At 54.6% G+C, this 24,288-nt stretch overlaps 1 protein-coding gene across 2 annotated transcripts in view; it reads left to right on the top strand.

Moving 5' to 3' along the window:
- Plxna4 (plexin A4) overlaps positions 1 to 24,288 on the top strand; it is a 425,679-nt gene that overhangs the window by 379,707 nt on the left and 21,684 nt on the right. For both annotated transcript variants that reach the window (XM_046455106.2, XM_058582832.1), the window contains exons 19-25: positions 564 to 710; positions 925 to 1,159; positions 3,783 to 3,925; positions 10,720 to 10,988; positions 13,359 to 13,425; positions 14,227 to 14,373; positions 18,925 to 19,084. In XM_046455106.2, coding sequence (XP_046311062.1) covers positions 564 to 710; positions 925 to 1,159; positions 3,783 to 3,925; positions 10,720 to 10,988; positions 13,359 to 13,425; positions 14,227 to 14,373; positions 18,925 to 19,084 — 1,168 coding nt within the window. The remainder of the gene's footprint in view (positions 1 to 563; positions 711 to 924; positions 1,160 to 3,782; positions 3,926 to 10,719; positions 10,989 to 13,358; positions 13,426 to 14,226; positions 14,374 to 18,924; positions 19,085 to 24,288) is intronic.

Consider the following 24,288-nt stretch of genomic DNA (forward strand, 5'->3'; position numbering starts at 1 on the left):
GGGTAGTGATTGACTACAAATCTGTTGAGAAGGATTAGGAATACGCTGAAAAGAGTACTTTGATTATTGATTTCTCACTGGGAGGAAGGGAGAATGGTAGTGTCCATGCTGTATTCATCTGTTTTCTGTTACTATCACAAAACACTTGAGGCTGAGTACTTACAAAGAAAAGAGATTTATTTAATTCAAACTTTTAGAGACTGAAAGTCCCAATAGCATAGTACTGGCTCCCATGAGGACATCATGCTGGGAGGATGTGGGAGAAGAAGAGATCATGTGGAGGGACAGGAAGCCAGAGGTCAGGGAAGTAGTGCTCTTCCTGTAGGCCCCACATCTTAAAGGTCCTACCACCTCTTAACATTGCTGCAACAGGGACCAAGCTTCTGACACATGGACCTTGGGGGGGACAAACCACCTGCAAAGCACAGTAGGTGCTGTAGATTATTTGGGTTTATCACTAAGGGTGGACTCTCCACCCACTCACCATCATGATGGGGTGTCCGGGTGGCCAGTCAGTGTGGTCCTGACCCTGGGGTGGGAACTGGGGCTTCCTGTCTGTGCAGGGCAAGAACCTGATCCCACCGGTGGCTGGGGGCAACGTGAAGCTGAACTACACCGTGCTGGTTGGGGAGAAGCCGTGCACCGTGACCGTGTCAGATGTGCAGCTGCTCTGCGAGTCCCCCAACCTCATTGGGAGGCACAAAGTGATGGTGAGGCTGGTGGGACCCTTTCCTGAGTGGAGTGGGCCTGAGGGACACAGGGGACAGCGGTCCTGCTACATCTGGGCCAGCAGGGCCTTTCCGAGGGTTCCAATGCTAGCCCTGGGAACTTCCCACCCAGTACCCCATATCCTACTTCCTTCTTCCGTCCCACTTCTCAGCTTCTCCCTCCTGTTCGCTCCCTCTTGCCCCATGTGCCCCGCAGGCCCGCGTCGGCGGCATGGAGTACTCCCCGGGGATGGTGTACATCGCCCCCGACAGCCCGCTCAGCCTGCCGGCCATCGTGAGCATCGCGGTGGCTGGAGGGCTCCTCATCATCTTCATCGTGGCTGTGCTCATCGCTTACAAACGCAAGTCCCGTGAGAGCGACCTCACGCTGAAGCGGCTGCAGATGCAGATGGACAATCTGGAGTCCCGCGTGGCTCTGGAGTGCAAGGAAGGTAACTGAATGACCAGAGGCGGGAGCCCGTGCTGGAGGCTGTGTGTGTGTGTGTGTGTGTGCGTGCGTGCGTGCGTGCGTGGCTGCAGCTGCCACTCCTACCCTAGGCCGCAGGCTGGGCAGCGGTGGGAGTGCTGGGGCCAGGCCCCTGCTGCAGAGCCCTGTGGCCAGCTCTGAGCGCATGTTCCAGACCACAGCCCTCCCCTGGCAGTCCTGCTCTGGTGACCTCGGGGGAGGTAAGGCCACCTCCCAGGCTCAGTCCGGGAAGGGAAGGCTGCAGGGCTGATCTGCCGTTGGGAAGGGAGAGTGTTTCTCAGCTTGTGCTTATAAAACTCACAAACACCACTACCAAGTGAAATCAGCCACACGAAACCTCGTAACCCCAGGACGTCCTTGCCTGAGTCACCCTGGGAGGACCCATCCCAGCCGGGTCTCTGCCGTCAGTGTGCACGGAGTGGACCTGGCTGTGGACCTGGGCTCCCACAGCACCCACTCCCACCACGGCTGATCTCAATGGGGAACTGGATCCACTCTGTCCCCTCCCTGCGTCCCTCAGCTGACAACCTGGCATCCGCCTTGTGGGACTGTTAATTACTGCCTTTTATTATATTTACGCTGCTTAATTTTTTTTTTCTGTAAAGTACTCTTCCCTCTAATTAGGTGTAGTGATTAGAATCTCTTTTATGTGTGGCAGGCACGAGCCTTTGAATGTTGGAGGCGCTGGGTGACTTGAAGGAAAGCTGCAGACCCATCAAAAGCCCAGTCCCTCCTTCTCCTTGGGGCAGCTGAGGGGAGGGTGAAGCTGGGCTCTACCCGGAAGGTCCCTGGGGAGGGAGGCTCAGCAGGAAGAGGCTGAGAGGGAGCTGTGGCTTCTGACTTGGGGACAGCTATGCCACCAGGGTGGCAAGAGGGATTCTCCAGGGTGCTGGGGCTGGTGTCATGGAGACCACACAGTCACCCACACCCAAGCTCAGAAGACGCCCAGCCTGGCCCTGCCTGGGCGTGAGCTTTGGATGTGTAAGCACACGCCCGTGTGCACACATACTCCCACTCCCTACCACTCACTGCTCACACTCAGACACTTAAATTCCCACACGTGCACACATTCCCACCCCCTCCTGCAAACATGCAGATGCATGTTCTACCCTCAGGATGGATGAGTGTTTGCCAGGCTTGTGGTGCCTGTGCATGCCAGAGAGGCCTGCTGATTCCCCTGCACACGCACGCGCACACACACGCCTGCACACGCACACTCCCAATGGAGTAAGTTCTGCTTGGCTGCATTAGGGCTTTCTGCCTTCGGGGTCACTGCATGACAGGAACAGTGTCCTTGTAGACAGCAGAGGTGGGAGGTGCAGGAGGAGAGGAGCAATGGAGTGGCCATGGGGACATCTCCCCACCTATCCCAGGTCCTTTGTGTCAAGCCTTGGTTCTCTCCTGGTACCAGGACCCGCTGAGAGCTTTGGGCCTGAGATCTGCAGGAGCAGAGCTCCCCCAAATCAGTAGCAAGGACAGGACAGGGCCACACCCACAGCTCCGGAGGTGCCTAGTGATGTTCTTGTATCACAGCCCGCAGGGCACTGGGCTTGCTTTTCAAGGGCCCTAGAGACACGCTGGGCTGTGAATCCCTTCTGAGCCCACAAAGTATTTTTTTTCCTGTTCCTTAAATGTACACAAATAGAAATTTTGGTTAGTCAATGTCCCTGGCTGTTCTTCTATGCCAACATGTGTTACTTCATCCTGGATGTGTGTGTGTAAGTGTGTGTGTGTGTAAGTGTGTGTGTGTAAGTGTGTGTGTGGGGGGGGGTATGTGTGCATGCACCAAAGAGAAAGTTGGAGGAGCGGGAAGCTCCTCACTTAAGTGCCTCTGGTGGCAGAGGGTGACCCCAGAAGAGGATGTAGTGGCAGCTTTGGTGCTGTGTAACAGAGTTTTCTGGGAGTCTGCTGGGGTCTGGCAACTCTGTCCAGCTGGAGGCCCAAGCTACCTCCACAGGCAGCAGGACCCACCCTGGGATCAGAACTCATCCCGGTAGCACACCCTTGAAGCAGGAAGGACAGGGCACACCGCTGCGTATCCACAGGGAAGGAGCAGACTAGCACCGCAGTCCTTCCTTGGGAGCCTTGTTTTGAAGTTTGATGATCCCAGTGAACTGCCTGGTTCAGAGCGGGGCCCTCAAAACTTTTTCCTTTATCAGAAGAAATTGTTCTTTAATTTCCTGAGGAAGCCCCATACAAAACACAGCACAGGAACAGACGGCCAAGGTGCCCTCTCCATTCTCTCCTCCCGTCCCTCCTCGACACCTCTCTCCCCTCCCCCCACCCGCCACCCCCAGCCCATTTTGCAAAGCAGAGCCCTTCATCTCAGGGTGGGGGGGGGTGTTCCCTAGCCCCGGCACAGGTCTGCAGGCCGCCTTGCCACCCCCTGCCATTCCTGAGGGAGGCAGCTCCCTGTGCACATTCTCCCAGTGCACCTCCCCCAATTCTGATGCCACCAATCCCCATCCTGCTCACCCGAGGTCCCTTGCTCCCATCTCCTCGGGGCCTGGGAGAAGCCCTGAGCAATCCTAGCTCAGGTAACTCTTGGCCACCCCATCCATGCTCTCGTGGGATTCTCTCCTTGCCAGCTTTTGCCGAGTTGCAGACAGACATCCATGAGTTGACCAGTGACCTGGATGGGGCTGGGATCCCCTTCCTGGACTACAGGACCTACACCATGCGAGTGCTGTTCCCAGGAATTGAAGACCACCCTGTGCTCCGGGACCTCGAGGTAAGAGGTGGTGGCCAGGGCTGGTGTGAGAGCAGGACAGAGTGTTGGCAGCCTGCAAGTCCAGCCCCCTCGTTTGGAGATGAGAAAGCTGAGATCAGGGAGGGGAGGTACCTTTTCTGGGGTCCTCCAGCTTGTGGGCACCAACCGGGCCCTCTGGAGGAGATGAAGCCAGGCCAAGGGAACCTCAGAGCAGGTGTGAATAGTGCTTAGGGTCCTAGGGAGTCATGAGCCCTTGGGGAGTTGAATGGACATTAAGGACTCTCTCCCCAGAAAAACGGAACCTGTATAGAGAAACAAGAAACCTGGCTGATAAGTTGAGGGCGTTCATGAACCCCTGTTTAAGAAACCACAATATAAAAGATTTTTATCACTTAGTGGGTGCTCCATAAATGTATAAGGGATTTCACCACTTGGTGCTTAGTTGGGAAAGATAAATGATGTGTAAAGAAGGGAGGGGAAAGTGAATGATAAAATCCTAGCCATCTTTCTACCAGCGGGGACCTCGTCTTCTGAACACTTTATCCCACTTACTGTCTAGCGTGGTATCTGGCTTATGCATATATTCATATTATGCTTTGTTCCAAAAGGGCTTGGGAATGGCTTATAAAGATAAATACAAGAGAAAACTGAAAAATATAAATGAGGAAACCAGGGCATAATCATAATCCTAAGGAATGATCACTGTTAGTTGGATGTTAGTAAGTCCGCACACAGCTTCAAGAGCTTTGCATAGATCCATTCATTTAACCCAGAAACCCTCCGAGTGGGTGAGCCCACTTCACAGGTGACAAAACTAAGGGAACAGGGAAAGCCAGTGGTTGTCTGGAGCCATGCAGCTCCTGGGACGGAGGCAGGGGTTGAGTCTGGGCAGTTAGACTCCAGCAGGCTCGTTCCCTGTCCCAAGCCTGGGCACTTGACCTTGAGAGTGCTACCACAGTAACCTGCCTGGGACCTCTGGATACTTAACTAGGATTGAAGAGAAATCTGCAGCCAAAGCCACAGTGGGAAAGAGATGAACTCCAAGATGGACAGGGTCCTTAAAATAAAAATGGATCCTTTTCTTGGGGTTTAGGAGACGTTGCCAATATTGGTGCCTGAGGAGTGTCACTTGGGCTCTACAAGGGTTGTGGCAGGCAGTGACTTTGCAGCACAGGCACTTCCATTGCCACGCTTGTGGCACACACTTTTTCCCATGCTGCTTGTTCAGTGGAGCACGTGTGTGTTTCCACAGTGAGGCTGTGGGTGTTGGTGTCTAGGGGGGCTCCCGTTGGCTCCTCACCATGAGGCATTGTAGAGGCTCTAGGCAGTGGGCGCTCTGTCCTCACTGGTGATGTACCTTTTCTGTCCACATGTGTTTATGCATGGATTTACACGTGAATCATCTATCACATAAAAAGGCCAGGTGTCTCAAGACGTCTGTGTCCACAGCAGCCCTGGCCTGGCTCCTGGGCTGGGCTCCTTTCTCTTTCCCTCTCATCTCTCCCTGCCTTCCCCCTTTCCTTCAGCCTCTTCCTTTATTTGCATCAAGACACCAGGCTTCTTGGGGCACTGAGGTGTAGGCAAGTTCTAGTTAAAGTGGGAAATGGGAGCAAGGCACAGTGGTAACACGCCTGTAATTCCAGCTCCTCCCAAAGCTGAGGCACGAGGAGTACAAGTTCAAGGTCAACTTGGGAAATTTAGTGAGACACTGTCTCAAAATAAAAAAATAAAAAGGGTTGTGTGTGGAGCTCAGTGGGAGAGCACTTGCCTGGCATGAGCAAGGCCCTGGGTTCAATCCCGAACACTGCAAAAAACAAAACAAAACAAAACAAAAAAACAGCCACGGAGTGATGGCTGTGTGTGTAGACGTGTGCAGACTGTGCTCCACTTTATTAATCTTTGTGATTCCACCTTCCAGCCTAGTAGGGTGCTTGACAGAATAGACATGCAGGAAACAGCGAGCAACCACAGAACTGAATGTCTGCTTGTCTATCTATCTTCAGGAGGGTGGACTCGGCAATCTGGGAAGGGGATTCTGACCCCTCTGGGTGGGATAGAGAAGATTGTAAGAATTCGACTAGGATGAGTATCTGCACTTATTCTCCTTTTTTCACTAGTTCAAAACTCTAAAAGGTCTAAGAAGGCTTTCTTTAGGGTGTAACTTCTTAATTGTATTTTCTAAGACTGTGTCAAAGTTACTTTGGGGCAGGACAGTCACCTCCCACATAAGTTTTCTCTTGGTGGGCACACGTGCACTGCCCTCCCCATCTTTTATCCAGACTGTTGGTACGGCCCACGTTAGATCTGCTCCTGTTCTTCACTTGGTCCCATCTGTCTTATGGCTTTCCTCCATCTTCTTGCCTCTTTGTAGAGTCTCAGACTCTCAGATGTGGCTTGGCACTGGTTTGGCATATACTCAAGGGACTGCCAATGGTGACATCCCTCAAAGGGCACAGAGGATAGAGAGGGACTCGGAGACTCAGGACTCAGGGTTCTGGTAATTACCCTGCCAGTCTGTATTCCCCGCAAGGTGCTTTCCGTGGATGTGCCCCATCTGGGCTCCAAACCCATGGTGTAGATCACACTGTGTCCCATCCTGGCCTGGCCTGCTTCCTCATCCAGCACCTGCAGATCTCCCCGCAAATATGACTACTTCCCATTGTCTTTGACTTTGTCAAAAAGGGAGACTTTCTGACCCCCCAGCCTCCTGCTCTCAAGGAACTAATCACCAGCTTCACTCCTGTCTCTGTGTAAGGAGCCCACAGTTGGCTAATCGTCAGACATGGGCAGTCACAAATAGGTCACGTGAGTGTAAAAATTGTAGTACAATATATATAATGTGGCATTTACCACTTCTGCCATAGACACATGCTGAGTGCCTCTGCCTCTTTCCAAACTCAAGCATTAGCTACTGGTTCTCCCCACCCCAACCACCGTGGGCGGCCGCCCTTTACTTTCTGTGAATCTGCCTATCTAGAGACTTCGTATGGGTTGAGTCACACAGTATTTATTTGTCCTTGTCTTCCTTTAACCCACTCAAAGCAGTACTGCTACAAGGGACCCTAATAAAAACAGAAAATGCCATCTGCCAGGTCCCCATCACATGTAGTGCACAGTGCCAGGCACATTACGTTCATTATTTCAATGAAGTCTTCTAATGACCTTGCAGGGATGAGATGGGATCTTTTAGTAATCTCTCAGGATTATTACTCTTGTTCCAAGGCCACCTAGCTGGTGAAGGGCTATGCTGGATCTCCAAACCCAAGCTTGTCTGGCTTCCTAGCACCAGGCCCTGCCCCACCTTTCACCACAAGGAACCCTGTCCCTGGCTTCTCCCTGTAGCTTTCCCGTGCCAGATCTTCTAGTTTGAATCTTCAAATTGGCTGTCAAGAGAGAGCAGCCTTGGGCAGGTTTGGCACTATGGCACCTGGAGAGGCAGAAGAGGTCACAGGGACAGCTAAGTGCCATACTGACCATGACATGCATGCTGGGCCTCCTGCTTCTGCTGCACTTTCTGCAAAACACAGAGGCCACCTGGGCAGCAAGTGCCTGGGACCCTGGGCAGGAGGCTTTTAGCACAGCCACCTGTAGGAAATAGCATCCAGACCAGCAGGCTGGGTTTTGGAATTGGAGACCACAGTGTCGTGTGTGTGAAGGAAAACTCCATCACCTCTGGGGTCTATTGCCTCATCTGTAAAACGAGAATATGAGAGCCGATGTCATAATGTTTTACGAACATTAAATAAGATAATGTATGTAAAGTGCTTGGCAGGTGCCGTGCGCGCATTAACAGCAGTGGCTTTATCACCTGCTCCATTGACTGCATTTCACAGATCCCTCTCGCCCAGGAGTTTCCGTGACATCTAATGCATGGCACCCCTTGTCTTGGGGTGCACAAGGTAGATAGATGCCTTTTCCCCATTTTATGGACGGAGGAGATGGAAGGGAAATATCTTGGTAAGGAGTATCCAAAACCATCCTCCCCCCCAGGCCAATGCCACTCTGAAACAAGACTTTCTTTATTCACCAGATGGTTCTCTAATTTAGTCGAAGTCTGTGAATATAAAACTGGATAGTAAACTTTAATTGTAACCCAACAGGTTAGAGTTTAGAGCTGGTGAGGGGTTGAAATTGGGAGACTGTGATTGACGGCTTCATGTTTTAATGGGTGTGTGAACAGTGCCTGGACTTAGCCAGTAGGCCACAAAAAGGGGGGCCTGGTGATCTACTCCTTAGGACAGTCTAACAAGAGGACACTCCCCTCCTCACACTTCCAACTAGTGACTTCACGGGGTGGGCAATACTGCTTTAGATCAACTAGAAGCTTCCCCTGGAACGTTTCCACACCAAGAGGGAGAAGCATCTGTGTAGGAGGGTCACGGGATTGGGGGGAGGTCAGTGGGTGTCAGACGGCAGATTGAGGCCTGGCTATGCAGGGGAGGCTGCCACAGGTCCCTTGCCAATTCCTCCTCAGCTCCCGGGGGAGTGGGAAACGAGGGAGCCAGGCATGAAGCAAGCAGAGATGGCCCCCCTTGGGGAGCGAGGGACCCTTGCGGGTCAGAGGGCTGTTCTGAGAGCCAGGATGAGCTGCAGGGTGGCCCTGGCCAGCACCTGCTGTACCTGTTGGCTCTGGCGAGTTCTCATCTCTCTCCTGAGAACCGGCCTTCCAAGTACCTGCTCCACAGCAAGACAGACCCGCGGGAGCTGTTGATGCCAGGCAACCAGAACGCTCCATGGGGGCGCTGCTCTGCAGGGCGCAGGGCGTGCCGCAGTCTGGCTGGGCACAATCAGGAGCCACTTGTCAAAAGAAACTAACTTTATTTTTAGAACCACACACGCCAAACAAAACAGCCTCTCAGGAAAAACCCTCAGAGCCTCAACTGCCACCACTGGCTTTCCACAAGCCTCTCTCTCCCCCACCAGCTTCTCTCCACCTCCCCCAATCCTCCTGCTCTTGAGGCCGATTGGCTGGGTCACGTGGGCGGAGCCAAAAAAGTCCCCCAATGAGCAGCTCCGTGGTCTGAAAGGGCAGGGAAACAGCCCAATGAGCATCACCGCAGAGGAGCCAATCAGCTAGATGTTGCTGGGGCCGAGGAGCCAATCAGCTAGATGTTGCTGGGGCCGCTGTGAGCCAATCATCAGGGCGGCCCACAGCGCCCTCTACAGAAGGCCTCAGGTGGCCTCAGGCAGCACTCGGGCCTGTGTAGCAGTGCCCTCCTGTGCACACCCTACCTGTTCCCGGGCCAGGAATGCTTCTGCCACCTCCCATGACCCCAGACAGATAGGCTTTCTCTGGCGATCTCTGTCTTTGCCAGTTTGAACCTCAGGAGCACACATTGTCCCTTAGTCCTGTGATGCCCCAGGAGGTGGGAGGATGTGACACGGACTGCTGGTCTGGCCTGACGCTTCTGTCTTGGGGACTTGGGAAAGCTCCTTACCCTCACGGGTCCCTGGGGTCCTAACAGGACCTGCCTCCTCGTGGGTCTTGTGGATTCAATGGGTCAATGATTCCTAGATCCCGTGGAACAGTATCTGACACAGAATAAGATCCAGGTACATATCATGTGTTACTTGTTATCTTCATTTTGCTGGTGAAATTAAGTCTACTAAGAGTCCCCGCTAGTCAATGACGGTGATAGAAGTATACCCAAGTTCCCCCAACTCTGAAACCATGCTCTTGATGGCTGCCTATGTGACAGTCCTTCTCAAAGACTGGAGGTAACTCCCCTTGGGGGTCTGATGCCCCCCTGGGGTGATTTTGTAGTCACCTTTTGTTTGCTCAGATGCAGATGCTGGAGCAACACACAGGTTGTCAGTGTGCCGGTCAATGACCTTCCCCCAAGTTGGCCCACCTGGCAAGCCAGCGTCCAGGTGGAGAAGCAGAGTGCCAGTCCTCCAGGGAGGGGCCCCCATGCCCCTTCCAGACACAGCCGCCCCCCAAATAACCAATAAGTCTATTTAAAGGGAGTTATGTAAAGAGTGCATTTGACCTTTCTCATTCGGTATGTTGGAGAAGCTGGTCCCTGTATCAGGGGCAGCAATAGGCCATTCCCGTCACTGCTGGACACCAGGAGCTCCCAGGCTGGAGTATGGCAGACAGTGCTGCCGAGCATATTCCTGTACATGGGTGGCTGGCGGGTGACTGCCCAGGGGGTAGTGCACCCTGCTGGGCCTCCCAGGAACAGACCCTGTGGGCAGGAAGGCAGAAAGCTCTTGTGCCCCCTCCTCTGGATGGAGTGGGTCTCAGAAGGTGTCCCATCACAGGCTAGAGTCAGTGAGGTCCTCGAGACCACTGGGCTCAATCTTCCCCTTTTCTCAGGCTAAATTTAGGCCCCTAGAGAAGGGACTTGTCCATGGTTACCTAGCAGATGGGGGCAGAGTCCATGTGGAACCCAGAAACCTTGACTCAGACCACTTGCCTGTCCACAGGACCCATGGGGTGGGGAGGGCAGGGTGTTGGGTTAGCTAGAGGCTCAGTCCTGGTGACCCATCAGCAGGGTGCCAGCCACAGCAGCCCTGAACTGGCACCTTGTCAGCTCCGCACCACCATCAGGGAGGAGCTCAGGCCCCAGAGTCCAGCAGATGCCGGTTCAGATCCCAGAAACGCCGTTTATGAACTGTGGCTAGTTCTGTCCTCAGCTGGATGGTCTCTAAACGGGAGGTAAAGACCTGTCGTGGCTGAGTACAGTGCTGGGCTCCTGGGGATGGATAGCATTAGCCAGTTGGGCTGCAGCGATAGCGATGGGTGAGAGGTGGGGTGGGACCCTCCAGCTCCCGCAGGAGGTCGCCAGGGCATCCTTGGCCTTTCCCGGCAGGTCCCGGGCTACCGGCAGGAGCGCGTGGAGAAAGGCCTGAAGCTCTTCGCGCAGCTCATCAACAACAAGGTGTTCCTGCTGTCCTTCATCCGCACGCTCGAGTCCCAGCGCAGCTTCTCCATGCGCGACCGCGGCAACGTGGCCTCGCTCATCATGACCGTCCTGCAGAGCAAGCTGGAGTACGCCACCGACGTGCTGAAGCAGCTGCTGGCCGACCTCATCGACAAGAACCTGGAGAGCAAGAACCACCCCAAGCTGCTGCTCAGGAGGTGAGGGTGTGGCCCAGGGTGGCAGCCGGGCGTCTGAGCATCCCCTGCTGGCCTCCTCCAGGCTGAGCCACCTGGCTCCTGGAGCCTCCCAGAGACCAGAGGAGGCTGCAAGAGGAGCAGCCAGACTCCCCAAGGGTAAGGTACTGTGCTGCCAGAAGCTGAGCTTCATCCCCAAGACCCCGCCCACCACCCACCATCCAGCGCCCTCCTAGAAGCCCCTGCCTGTCACAAGGGTGCCTATTGGCTCACCCTCTGGTTTTCTTCCACCTGTATCTGCTTTCCACTTGACTTTATCTGCCCTTCCTCTCTCTGGATTTTGATGCCCTTCCTCTCCCTGGATTTTGATTCTCTGTGGATACTTCAGAGGTCATTTATGCCCATCTCTGGCCTCCTTTAAGCCAGAGCTGGAATTAGGAGAGAGACCCCATGGCTTCTTGCTGCCCAGGGCCCAGCAGCAGGTACAGCATCCAGGAGCTAGTTAGAAATGCAAAATCTGAGGTTCCCCCCAGACCCTGAATCAGAATCTGCATTTTAAAGAGGAACCCAGCTGGTTCGAATGGCAGTAGAGTTGGAGAAGCACTGAGCACAGACCTTTTGGTAGCCACTTACCCAGTGCAGCCCAGCAGGTATTTCCTGATCCTTGCTGTAGGCTCTGAATAGGTCCATGGTGCACCTGCAGCTCCTATAGCACGCTGTTCAAACCAGAAAGGGCAGATGTGCACACGTGCCCATGCCCTGGCCTGTGGCTGCAGCCTCTGTCTATTTTTGCTTGTATTCGAGGGAAGGCTCCTCCGGGCTACGTGACTCCAATGTCTGTTGCCTTGGTGGATCTAAAGTTACAAAACTCCCACGTGAAGTGGTCAAGGCCAGCCCTCTGCCCAGACCAGCTGTTGGTCTCTGCCTCTGTCTACCTGGCCCTTGACTTTCACCCTGGGTCTCTGGGTCCGAGGCTATGCCTCAGTGCCCCTGCTTGGTCCTGTGGATAGATCTGGCTTTAGAAGTGTTCACTTCAGGCTTTTTCCTGGTACAGCAGGCACTCACTGGCACAGATGCCAAAGGTGGCTGCATAGAGAGGCAGTCATCCAGCTTTGGAAACAGCAAGGTGGATCATTTTGATTTTTGTTTTACTTCCACCACGGAGCCACCCACCGGCATAATTCTAGGTTGCTGCTGCCAGCCAGAGCTCCCACCCATTTCCTGGTGTGGTCTGTCTCCCCGGCTTGTTTTCCTCTCCCACTCCCCCATGCCCCTGCGCCTTCTGCCCTCCTCCTCCTCTCTCTCCTTCTTGCCTCTGGCTGCCCACTTCTCTCAGTATTCTTCTTGTTTCTCTTCACCTTCACTTTGGGCTGGCAGACGCCCAAATGCTTTGGAATTTTAGTTACTAAGTATTTTCTGTCAACTGCAACTTTAAACTCCATACAAACATATGTGGATGGCAAACAGGTGGACGGGCTGGTTTCACTCTGGAGCTGGCCACGCACTCAGCACAAGTTTGAATGTAATCTGTTTTCTCTAAATGGATGCAACCACAAATAATAACATTGCTGTTGCATCTTCACTTAAAAGAATAAGTGGGCTTGGATTGTAGCATGAAAGACTCAAGAAGGCACTTCCTCTCATTGCAAATCATACTCTAGAAGGGTTTCCAGAGGAAGTTCCAAATTATGTGGAAGCCTTCGAAACAGGATGATTTTGACGTCTCGAGGGATGAACTAGCTTTACAGCTCCATGTGGCCCTCCATGCTTGGAGTCTTTAACTCCGGTTATGAGCTCCATCTGGATTATCTGGCCTTTTTTTTTTTTTTTGGCCATGATTCTCTTCCCCTGCTACTTTCTTTGCTTTTCGCTGCCAAATTAGGATCTCCCCTGATTTTGTTTGCTCACGCAAAGTTCTCTAAGGCTGAGCTACTCAACAGGAGAGCTACCAGCCATGGGCAACTATTTAAATCTAAATTCGTTAAAGTAAATAAAATGAAAAATTTCCCCTCCTCAAACACACCAGCCACAATTTTCACTTTTGATGGCCACATGTGGCCAGTGATCACCATGCAGGACGGCAGGTGGGGAACCCTGTCGTCATCAACACAAAGCACTAGACAGCCCACTCTGAGCAGGCCCAGAAACTACCCACCTGTGACGTCACCCGATACGCTGCAGGTCCTTCTCCAGCTTGGAGATAAAGCTCCTCTGACCACCCTGGGAGCTGGGAGTCCACGACATCTCCCTCTGGGTAGGATCTCATGCCTGGGCCTTGGAGCCTGAGCGGCAGGAGGGAGGCAGACGCCTTGCCCTGCCACCAGGCCTGCAGGTTCTGACCCGCTGTGTCTCTCTTTGTCCTCCTCTGCTTATTCCCTTGGCGTCTGGTGACAGGACGGAGTCGGTGGCTGAAAAGATGTTGACCAATTGGTTCACTTTCCTCCTCTACAAGTTCCTCAAGGTAGGATGGGACAAGGCCCTATTTCTGGCCCTGCTGTGATTCCCATCTTGGGGACCAGCCTGCATGCTCCCCAGCCTGCCCCATTCCATGCCGCACCCCCAAGTCCACTCTGGCGGGCCTCGCCACTTCCATCCCACAAGAAATGGATTTGCCCCTCATCACCGTCTTGAAAGACAGGGATCCCATCTGGCCCTAGTTTGTTTCTGGGACGAAATCCCTCGTGGCTGGTTTTTTTCCCAGTTAAGGGGCAGAGGAGCCCCTGAGAGGGCCCTGCACGGACCTTCAAGCTAAGTCCCCACTTAAGCTGAAAATAGTTCATCTCTTAATTCCTCACGAACTCCTTTTCCCTCTCCCAGCCCCAGATTTAGGGAGGCTGATAAGGGTCCTGGTTAGGTACAGCAGCCACATGTCACAGCAGATAAGCCAAGATGTGCCTGGGAGGCGGGAGAACTGCTGGCTTCCAATGACCAACCTGTTTTCCTAGAGTTCGTACCACAGAGGACCCAGCTCTGCTCTTGGTGGAGCCTCAGAGAGAGTGAATGGAGGAGGGACGGGGGAGGGAGACAGGGAGGAAGGAGGAGCCGGCTCTAGACAGGAGGCAGGAGAGGGTGACATGGGGAAGACCCTGCGTCCAGAGAGCCAAGAGCCCCACAAATCTGAAAGGTAAAGAGTTACAGAAGAGAAAATTGGAAACTGATAAAGAAGCAGGTGGGTCCAGGAGAACGGCAGGACAGGAGCATGGAGTGGGCTCTGCACCCCTGCAGTCCTGAAGCTCAGCGGCGTGTTTCTTGTCACATCCAGGAGTGTGCTGGGGAGCCCCTCTTCTCCCTGTTCTGCGCCATCAAGCAGCAGATGGAGAAGGGCCCCATAGATGCCATCACGGGAGAGGCCCGCTACTCCCTGAGCGAGGACAAGCTCATCCGGCAGCAGATCGAGTACAAGACCCTGGTGAGCCGCCCTCCACTCCTGCGAGGTCGTGGCACATGGGGCAGGAAGGGGAGGAAACTAGCAAGGGCCCCTGGTGGTTCTGCAGCCCCCACACCACCCACCAAAGTTCAAGTACGACTGTACTGTGGGGTGGGAGGCCAGGTGGCCTAGTGTGAGGCGTTCATCCAGGGAACTCGGAGATGCCCTCTGTCAATCAAGGTCAGGCCCTCCTCTCCTGGGGCGGCAGTTGCCCTAAGAGGCAGCAGAGCTTAGCAGGGCCCAGTGTTTAATATTGTAGCAGTAGAGTGTATTTTGACATATTATACACACATGGAGTATAACTTCCCATTCTTGTGTTTGTACCTGATGTAATCGTAGAGAGCACTAATCTCCAGGATATATATAAAAAACTCAAAAACTTAACACCCCAAAAACAAATAACCCAGTTAATAAATGGGCAAAGGAACTGAACAGGCACTTTATAGAAGAACAAATGTGAACAGTCAACCAATATATGAAAAAATGTTCAACATCTCTAGCAGTTAGAGAAATGCAAATTAAAACCACACTGAGATTCCATCTCACTCCGGTCAGAATGGCAAATATCCAGAATACAAGCAATAATAAATGTTGGTGAGGATGTGGGGGAAAAGATATGCTCATACATTTCTGGTGAAGACTGCAAACCGGTGCAACCACTCTGGAAAGCAGTATAGAGATTCCTCAGAAAACTTGGAATGGAACCACCATTTCAGTTTTCCCACTCCTCAGTATTTGTCCAAAGGACTTAAAATTAGCATACTACAGTGACACAGCCACCTCAGGGTTTATAGACGCTCAATTCACAATAGTAAGCTATGGAACCAACCTAGGTGCCCATCAACAGATGGATGGATAAAGGTCGTGGCTTTGGAATCAGACAAACCCAGATCTGAACCCTGACTGGGTACATTGAGGCAGGTCCCTAACTTCTTTGAGTTTATGTTTCTTCATCTGCAAAAAGGGGATTGTAGAATCTGTGGGAATGGGAATAACAGCAGCTGTACTGACTGGAACTGTCCAGGGAATTGAGGGAGCCCAGTGCCCAGGAGGAGATGGCAAGCAGGCGTTCACTCCCGCTGGCTCAGGCCAGCCTTCCAGCATGGCTATTCATCCACCTCCTGGCTGCCCACCGTCCTTCTGTGCCCAGGGTGACCCTCAGGCTTTTTTTGGAGAGAACTGTGATATCCTTCCAAGTCTTTTTCTCCAAGAAAGAGGAGAGGAAGTGGAAGGAGGAAGGAGTATACAAAACGTGTTGAGGGTGAAATCCAGGTGACCCCCAAGAATGTTAGCAAAAGAGACAGCCAGGGAGTGAAGGGGACAGGGAATAGATGGAATTAAAATGGAATCAGCAGGACACCAGACAATGGTGGCGGGAGGGAGGGGGTGTAGCAGAGCTGGGAGAGACAGATGCTCCGACACCCCCAGTTGCTCTGAGCCCAGGGTTGGGATGACCCCACAGCCTGCAGCCAGCTGGGGAGATGGTCCCTACCTCTGGACAAAGCTGTCCCTCCTGGCTGGAGGGCTGTGACCACAATTCATCGGCCCCACCCCCATCTTCTGAGAGCCCTGGGGTAAACCAAGAAGATTTCTGGACAGATTTACCAGGATTGGCTCCCTGGGGATTGAAAGGCAGCGCCTGCCAGGGAGGCCCCTCATGGCTGCCTCTACTCCCGAGGACGGTTAGAGACACCAACAAAAATGGAAAAGTGGCAGGGGGAAGGCTTTCCAAAAAACAGAGACCTGAGGGCTGGGGATGTAGCTCAGTTGGTGGAGTGCTCGCCTCGCATGTGCAAGGCCCTGGGTTCAATCTCCAGCTCCACACACACACACACACACACACAAAGACCTGAGCTGATTTCTTAGTAGGAAAAACTACCTTTGAGTCGCTCCTGCTCCCTCCCCTCCCCTCCCCACCCCACCCCTTCCCTCCTGCTTCCCAATATTGAATGCAGCACAAAGAGTGGTGATAATGCTCCCCCACAAGTTGCAGCAGGCTTTGTTCCGAGGTCAGAGGATGGTTAGCTTACCCAGCTGGTTTCAGGTGACTGCCTCAAAGAGAATGTGAGGAAATTGGAGTGGGTCAGGGCCGAGCATCCATTAGGAAACACAGAGAGGCGGGGAGAAAAGGGGAAAGAAACTGTGATTGTTTTGCCTGGAGTAGACCGGGCTGCTGGGGCTGCTGGGGGAGATTGCCTGGGCCCCTCGAGGCCCGGGGGAGGGAGCTCCCCTGTGTGGAGGGGCAACCCCATCTGCTGAGGAGCAGGGAGAGGAAGGTACACGGTGCCACGGCAGCAGGCTGGACAGAGTCCAGGTGAGCTGCTCAGATACGAAGATGGGACCTGGTGGGGTTCTGCAGCAGCTGGAGGAGCCCTTAGGGGAACCTTGAGTAGGAACCTCGCCCTGGGCAGGAGGGACAACGGGTGGCTCTGAGAGACTCAGGGGGAGACCAAAGTGCACTTCTTTAATTCAGGTGCACCTCCTAAAAGTCCAATTAAATTGATGCTCTAGAACTTGGCCTGGCATGACCCAGGGCCCAGCTACTGGGAATGCCCCGGGACCCGCATCAGTAGTGTCTTGGAGCCTGCTAGGGTGCTGGGTGTCCCCTGGGAGCCTGCTAGAAACGAGATACCCTCCCAGGAGCCCACTGTAGTGCTGGGTGCCCCCTGAGAGTCAGCTGAAGTGCTAGATGCCCACCTGAGAGCTTGCTAGAGCGCTGGGGGCCCCCTAGGAGCTCCCTAGAGGGTTCCATGCTCACCTGGAAGCCTGCAGGAGCACTCGACAGTCACCTGGAATCCTGCTGAGGGGCTAGATGCCCTCCTGGGAGCCTGCTAGAATGCACAATCCTAGGCCCCACCGTGGACCTCCTGGACCAGAATCTGCCCACGAGATTCTATCCACAAGAAAGTTCACGGGCACTTCCCAGCCCAGAGGGCCCCAGGGCATTTGTTCAGTAAGTAGCCAAGGAGCACGGGGGCCGGGAACTTCCGAGAGACTGTGCTGCGTGACCTGTGGCCAGGGGCCAGTGCCTCCGCTCTGGAAGGCTGGTCCTTGCCCTGAAGTATGCTGTGCAGCTGTTCCCCTGGGGCCACCCTGAACCTCTGGGGCAGGAGAGATGCCAGGAGCTCACCCGCAGGTGGCGGCCCCTGCCCCATGGTCTCTCCTGGGAAGAAGGCTGGAAAAGCCCTGCTCTGCCTGGGGGACATGGAGCCACCCACTCCTGGCCCCAGGACAGGACAGCTGGGGCAGCCAGAGCAGCAGGAAGGGTCAGGCCTGACCGCTGAGCAGGAGGGAGGGCTGCTGGGAGGCTCCCCAGGAGGGAGTAGCCAGGCGAAGGCACATGTGGACACGCGGTCCAGAGGTCCTGCCGCCCGTGTCTCCAGTTGGGGGCGCGTTGAGGATGAGTGTGGTTTATAGACGCAGAGGATTTCTCTTTCTCAGTGGAATAAGAGTGTTCCCCACTTGAGCTCATAACAGCCCCGTTGCTAACGAAAGGCAGCCGTCCAGCGCCGGGGAGCTGATTGCCAACACACGGAGCACAGCGCACGGGGCTCTGGTCTGGCTCTGGGAGCCACATGAGGCCACTGGGAAAGGGCTCTGGGGAGGGGGAGGGAGGGAAAGTCCCCAGCAGGAGAACAGCACGCAGAGGGCGCAGGCTCTGGGGCCAGAGGAGAGTCGGGGGCCCAGAGAGCCTAGCAGCACCCCTGCCCCCCGGGGAACCCCAGGCCCCCCAGCTCCATCATCCATGCAGAAAGAGCCCACTGCAAAAAAGAGTGGAGGGAAAAAACCCTGGAACTTCTCAAAGGAAAATTCCAGAACTTCTTAAAAAAAAAATTGGTGAAGTAGCATTTTAACTTTTCTGACTTGTTCCCAAAAGAGAATGAGCCAGACGGTGGCCTTGTCTCCCACCAGGTTCAGGTTCAGAGCCAGAAAGGAATCTCAGGTGGTCCTAACCTGCGATTTTTCCAAGGGCACCTTTTTGAATACATCAAGCCTCTTGTACATTCTCCACCTTCCCCAAAGCCCTAACCCTCCCCAAATTAAAGTTATTAAAGCTTTTGGGACAGGAGCCCTGATCCCATTAGCACTGAGTGCACCTGTGTCTGGGAGGGAGCCATGAGAAACAGGGTGACACAGAAGAATGGGTTCGAGGGTCTAAGGGTGCCACCAAGATTGTGTGTCTGGTGCATTTTGAGACAGGGCCTCACTAAGTAGCCGAGGCTGGCCTCAAACTTGTGATCCTCCTGCCTCAGCCTCCCCAGTAGCTAAGAGTACAGGCGTGGGCCACTGCACCTGGTGAGAGAGTTTTCGTGAAGTTCATCCCAACAGGCAGTCAAGCATGGAACTTGCACTCCTGCAATGACCTTGAGCCTGGGAGTTGTCCTGCTTTTCTGAACGGAGAGGGCAGGGCACCTGGTGGGGACACAGGGCTGGCGCTGGAGAGGACAAGCTGTACAGGATCCCAGGGTGCTGCCGGGGACCCCTGAGCTCTTCCTCTGCCTCACCCATGTGCTGCCTCCCCGCCACCCCCAGGTCCTGAGCTGTGTCAGTCCAGACAATGCCAACAGCCCTGAGGTCCCAGTGAAGATCCTCAACTGTGACACCATCACTCAGGTCAAAGAGAAGATTCTGGATGCCATCTTCAAGAATGTGCCCTGTTCCCACCGGCCCAAGGCTGCAGACATGGACCTTGGTGAGTTGGCTGTCCCCCCACCCAGGGGCCTGTCCCTGTGACCAGTCCTAGGACTTCCTGCTTACTCAGGGCAGGAGCAGCAACCCCGGGACGCAGGGGACGGAGGGACAATCAGTGGATGAGGAGGGCCATGGCTGGCCCCCTAGGAGCCCACAGGACTTGTCTTCATGGGCTGCTGGCATTGGCCAGAGCCCGTCAGTGAGCAATGGGCAGAGAAGGGGGGTGGTGGCTCGCTGACGGTCTGATGGTGATCTGGCCTAGCTGGGGTCCTCTGAGTGACCAAAGGCTGGGAGTAGTGGTGTCGCATTCAGTGAAGGGATTTAAAGGCAAAAGCTGCTCGTCTGGTCTCCGAGGCGAGGTCTGGCTTCCGCTCCGCCCCCCTCTGTCCTGTGCCTGTAATTTTTGCTAAATCCCTCCTGCTCCAGAGATGTGGGTCAGCACAGAGAATGAGAGAAAGAATAAGAAGACCGAGCTAGGACAGGCTGCTGAGGAGCAGGATGACATGGTGTCCAAGTGTCCCATGAACAGATGGCCCCAGGCCTGCTGCCGAGGGCCAGTTGTACTTAGATCAGTTCTGGCTGGCTTGAGTGTCTCACAGGATGTCATCCAGGGGAGAGCCTCCTGGGGAGCCCCTGGCTCTGAAGAGGCCACAGTGGAAGAGAGACAGTCCAGCATTGTGGGACACCTGGATTCGAGTCCTGGTGCCACTCGGTCCTCGCTGTGTGACTTTGGCCACATTACTTAATCGCTCTGTGCCTTAATTCCTTGCCTATAAATAATGGATATAATAATAATAATCTGTTTGATGGTAAAAATCCGGGGGGATGATGCATGGACAAGTCTTTTTCATGCAGTGTCTGGCCTTCAGTCCCCTCTGTGAGTGTTGGTTGCTGTCACCGGGGATGACGGTAACATGGGTAAGGGCAGTGGCTGTTCCTGACTGTTGGTGCTGGACAGGAGAGAAGGCCAAGGATTCCTGACAGCACGGGGTGGGAGACCCCTGACCCACCCATCCGGCCTCTAAGCTGGCTTCAGCTAAGCCACCCAGGACAGATGGGCATCTGCGCTATTTGCTGAAATCCAGAGGGAATTTCCACTCTGCGGCGCCACCCCGCCCCCCAGACCCTGATGGCCAGAGGGTCTTAGGAGCTGGCAGTTCTGCTCACCGCCTACAGGTCTCACCTCTCCACTAACCCTCTTGCCTGGCTCTTGGCTGGACGCGCGCGGCCCTAGGCCCTGTGCTAGGGAAGAGAGATTGATTGTGTGGGGGACGTGGGGGAAGGGGATGGGAGTGGATGAGTGTGCCCACGTGTGTGTCCAGGGAACTGTCCCCCGGGTGGGGTGGACGTGCGTGCCTGTGTGACGTGGCCTGTTCTGCGGCCATAAGGGGCCCCCAGACTTAGGAGGTCGAGGGCTTGCTGTGGAGCCCATGCCAGGCAGGCCCGGGGCTCCTCTCCCCAGGTAGTTCACGGGGTGCTCCCTGACGGTTTCCGGGGAGTTGAAGAGGGCAAGCAGGTGGCACCCACCATTCACTTTGTTTTATTATCTGAGGGGCCCAGGGCAGAGGCCACCCCGCTCCTCGGTGTCATTATCTGCACAACGAGTTGGAAGGATTCCCTGATAGAGGGGCGGAGAGGAGACGCCATTATCTGAGGTCCCTTCCTGAAGGCCGTGGGTCTGCAGAGGTCCTGCTGGAATGCAGGAGGACACCTGTGGGCGGGTGTGCATGGTGCTTGGGAATCGGGAGCAGCAGGTGGATCAGGTGGATGGGGACAGCTTCTCCGCCTTACAAGGAGGGGCAGGGAATGGGGACTCCTGGGGCTGTGTGGCTTAAGCCCTTGAAGCCCAGGGATGGCAGCCAGCATTCTTTAGCTCCCCATGAGGGCGCATCCTCTGAAGCACAACCAGGGAGCAGCCCTTCTCTGTCTGCGGGTGTCCTGAGAGAAACCATGACCCGCTGGGGACCAGTGCTCAGGAGCAGTTTCCTGCCTGGCTTTCTCTGTGCCGAGGAGGGGAAGAAGCTGCTTGTTAGCTTTTTTGGGGGGAGAGGGGGCTGATTTGGGGATTGAACTCGGGGGCACTTAACCACTGAGCCACATTCCCAGCCCTATTTTGGATTTTATTTAGAGACGGGGTCTCACTGAGTTGCTTAGCGCCTTGCCGTGGCTGAGGCTGGCTTTGAACTCGCGGTCCTCCGGCCTTAGCCTCCTGAGCCGGGGGAGTTACAGGCGTGCGCCACCTCGCTTGGCTTGCTTGTTAGCTTTTGAAGACACTCCCTCTCCAGATCTGGGGGTGCAAACCCCACAAAGCAAATCTGCAATGGAAAGGAGGAGCACCTCTTGCAGTCCAGCCGCAGCCAGGGCCACCCCCTTCCAGCTATCCACCGGGAGGGCTGCTGGGCCAACAGGGCCTGCCTGACGGTGGCCGCTCTCTCAAGTCACAGGCTGCTCAGGCCAGAAAAAGGCCACCTCCCCCTGCTTCCCAGGGCACAGTCTCCAGGGCCACAGTGTTCACCCTGGCGCTCGGGCTTCGGGTCCCAGGGTCACAGAGGGGCCCCAGTCCCGTTGCACATGCTGCCGGGCCACCTCCAGAGCAAGGCCCCAGAGCAGGGCTAATGAGGGAGAAGCCAAGGAGCAGAGGGCTCCGGAGCGGAGCTTCGGTTCACCAAGGGCCTCCTTCAAAGTGTCCCTTTGTTCCAGAATTTGGAGCTGACCCCCCACTCTGGCCTTCTTCCTGCCAGACTTAGTTTACATACAAGGAAAACGGGGCTCCCCTGAGGCCCGAATGCCCTTTCCACACACTTCCACCCTGTCCCCATGGGCAGAGCAGGTGGGTCCTTCCATGGGGAGCCGCTGGACCGTCCTGCTTTCCACTTTCAAGAGTCTTCAATAAATGACAGACGTGTTCAACACGCTAGTGTAGAGCAGGCTTGTGACAGGGACGCTGCCCAGCCGTGCGCCACCGTGAGCATTGTGCGCACTCTACCAGGGGCCAGGCTGAGCCGAGGGCCAGTAGTGCAGGTGCCCCGACTTGCCATATTTTCATGTTATGATGGCTTTGAAGGACACAGCCCTCATAAATGGAGGAGTATGTGTAAGAGCGAGAGAGAGAGACAGACTTATCTTAAGGAATTGGCCATATGTGATGGAGGCGGCCAGCCCCAAGTCTGCAAGGTGAGCTGGCAGGCGGGAGAGCCAGGGAAGAGCTGAAGGCCACCTGCTGGCAGAGGTCCCTGGTGCTCAGGGATGGTCAGGCTTCTGTTCTGTGTAGACCTTTGACTGACTGGACGAGGCCCACCCACCATATGAGGTTGACCTGATTTAAATGTGAATCTCCTATACATACACCTTCACAGAAATATCCAGAATAATGTTTGACCCAATATCTGGGCACTCTAGCCAACCATGTATGGACAAATAAAATCCACAGAACCCAAATGGGGCCAGCGTCTGTTGGAATTTGTGGAAGGAAAGATAGTCAGAGGGCAAAGGTTGAGACAGCTTGGGGTCTCAAAGCTCAGTATCCAGGTGAATATAGAAGCTGTCCTCACCAGGCTATGTCCCTTTCCACCCAGGGCAGGGCTTGTATCTTCTTGCACTACTCAACTCTTCCACGAACATACCAGGGGCTTACCTGTGTCAGCCTCTGTGCCCAGCATGGTGGTACCCAGGAGACGAGGTCAAGGTTGTCACTTCTGAGCACAGTAGTACAGGCAAGACATTTTTCTAAGAGACTCTTTGTCTCCTCCTTTCACTACCCAGAGGAAATAATTGATGCCACTCTACCCTTCCTGCCTGGATGGAGAATCTGCAGCTCAGACAGGCATAGTGCCCAGGCCCAGGTCACACAGCAGGGCAAAGGAGAGAACTCTACCTCCTCCCAGCCCATCTCTTCCTCAGGCCTTTCTTCTCCTGCTACTGCCCATGACCTCCAGAGATTCCTCTAGTTTAATGCAAATGCTCTATCAATAGCCCCTGGAGCACCACCACCCCCTCTGTCTTGCAGCTCAGGTCACGCTGAAAGGATATATTTTTTCAAATAAGTAATTCCTGTATGCAATAAAAAGATACACTATCTTCTGAGTGAAATATAAAGAGTTCACAGCAGCTGTCCCCCCGTTTGCATTTTCCGTTGCACCTGATGGGAAGGACAGATAAAGATAATGGGATTTTTTTCTTCTTCTTTTTTTTTTTTTATTCCACCTCCCTCTCTCCCTGGAAGATGGAAGTGTAACAAATTGGATGGAGAGTGTGTCTGTCCTTTGTGCTTGGTGCCTGGAGCAGGGCACGGTGGCTGCCGGGTGCTGTGAGAGAGGTCACAGCTAGCAATCTTCTCTTGGTGCCATGCATATGAATACCAGGGTCACCTTCCCTCCTCCCCGTGGCCACCTGCCTCTTTAACTCTTCTTTGACCTGATGAACTTCCAGGAGGGACACCAGAGCCCAGTGTTCCAGATTCAGGAAGATCCAGGGACTCTGGCTCATCTCACGTCAGCCCTGCCTGTTCCCCCCAAATCCCAACCAGCCGGGGCAGGCGCTTCCCAGTTTACAAAGACTCAGTGCCTTAAATGCAGACCATGTACTTCCATTCAGGAATCTATTTTTTTTTTTAAGTGCCAACTTTCATGTTCGACCGTTTTCTGCTGGAGAAACAGCTCATCACAATACATTTAATTTTTTTGTCAAAAATACTTTTGCAGACCTTCCTCTCTCCCACTTCCAGCTCAATTTTCTGACCTTCCCAGGGGTCACTCTGACCCTCTCATGGCCTCTCCCAGCTCTTTCATATGGAGCAGTAGAGTCATGTCCACAGCCTGCGACTTGGGGTACATGGGTTGGGGGTGCCGGGAGCCCCCGGGAGAACGGGCTTCCAGAGCCCCAGTGGGAACAGTCAGGCTGTGAAGCTGGTCCCCGTGGCCACGTTGATTCCCTGGGCTCGGACTAGCCTGGTGGGTCTCCTCCGGCCCGGGGCCTCCTGGGATGGGTCTCAGGGGGATGGCAACAGGCAGGATTGCGTGGGTCCAGATGAGGTGTGCCTGTGACGGCGTGTGTGCGGGTCCCCGTGTGTCCCCCTGCACACCTCCACCGTGACGGCCACAGCTAAGGAGATGTCAAGTGTCCCGGGGAGCGTTTCCCTCTCGGTGTCAGGGCTGGTGGGTAGGGACCCCTCCCGGGTCCAGGCCAGTAGTGATGCCCTCAGAGTCA

The sequence above is a fragment of the Marmota monax genome, unplaced genomic scaffold (assembly GCF_021218885.2).
Source record: "Marmota monax isolate L192 unplaced genomic scaffold, Marmota_monax_Labrador192_F-V1.1 WCK01_AAM20220418_F8-fsc00131, whole genome shotgun sequence".
NCBI classification, from domain to species: Eukaryota; Metazoa; Chordata; class Mammalia; order Rodentia; family Sciuridae; genus Marmota; species Marmota monax.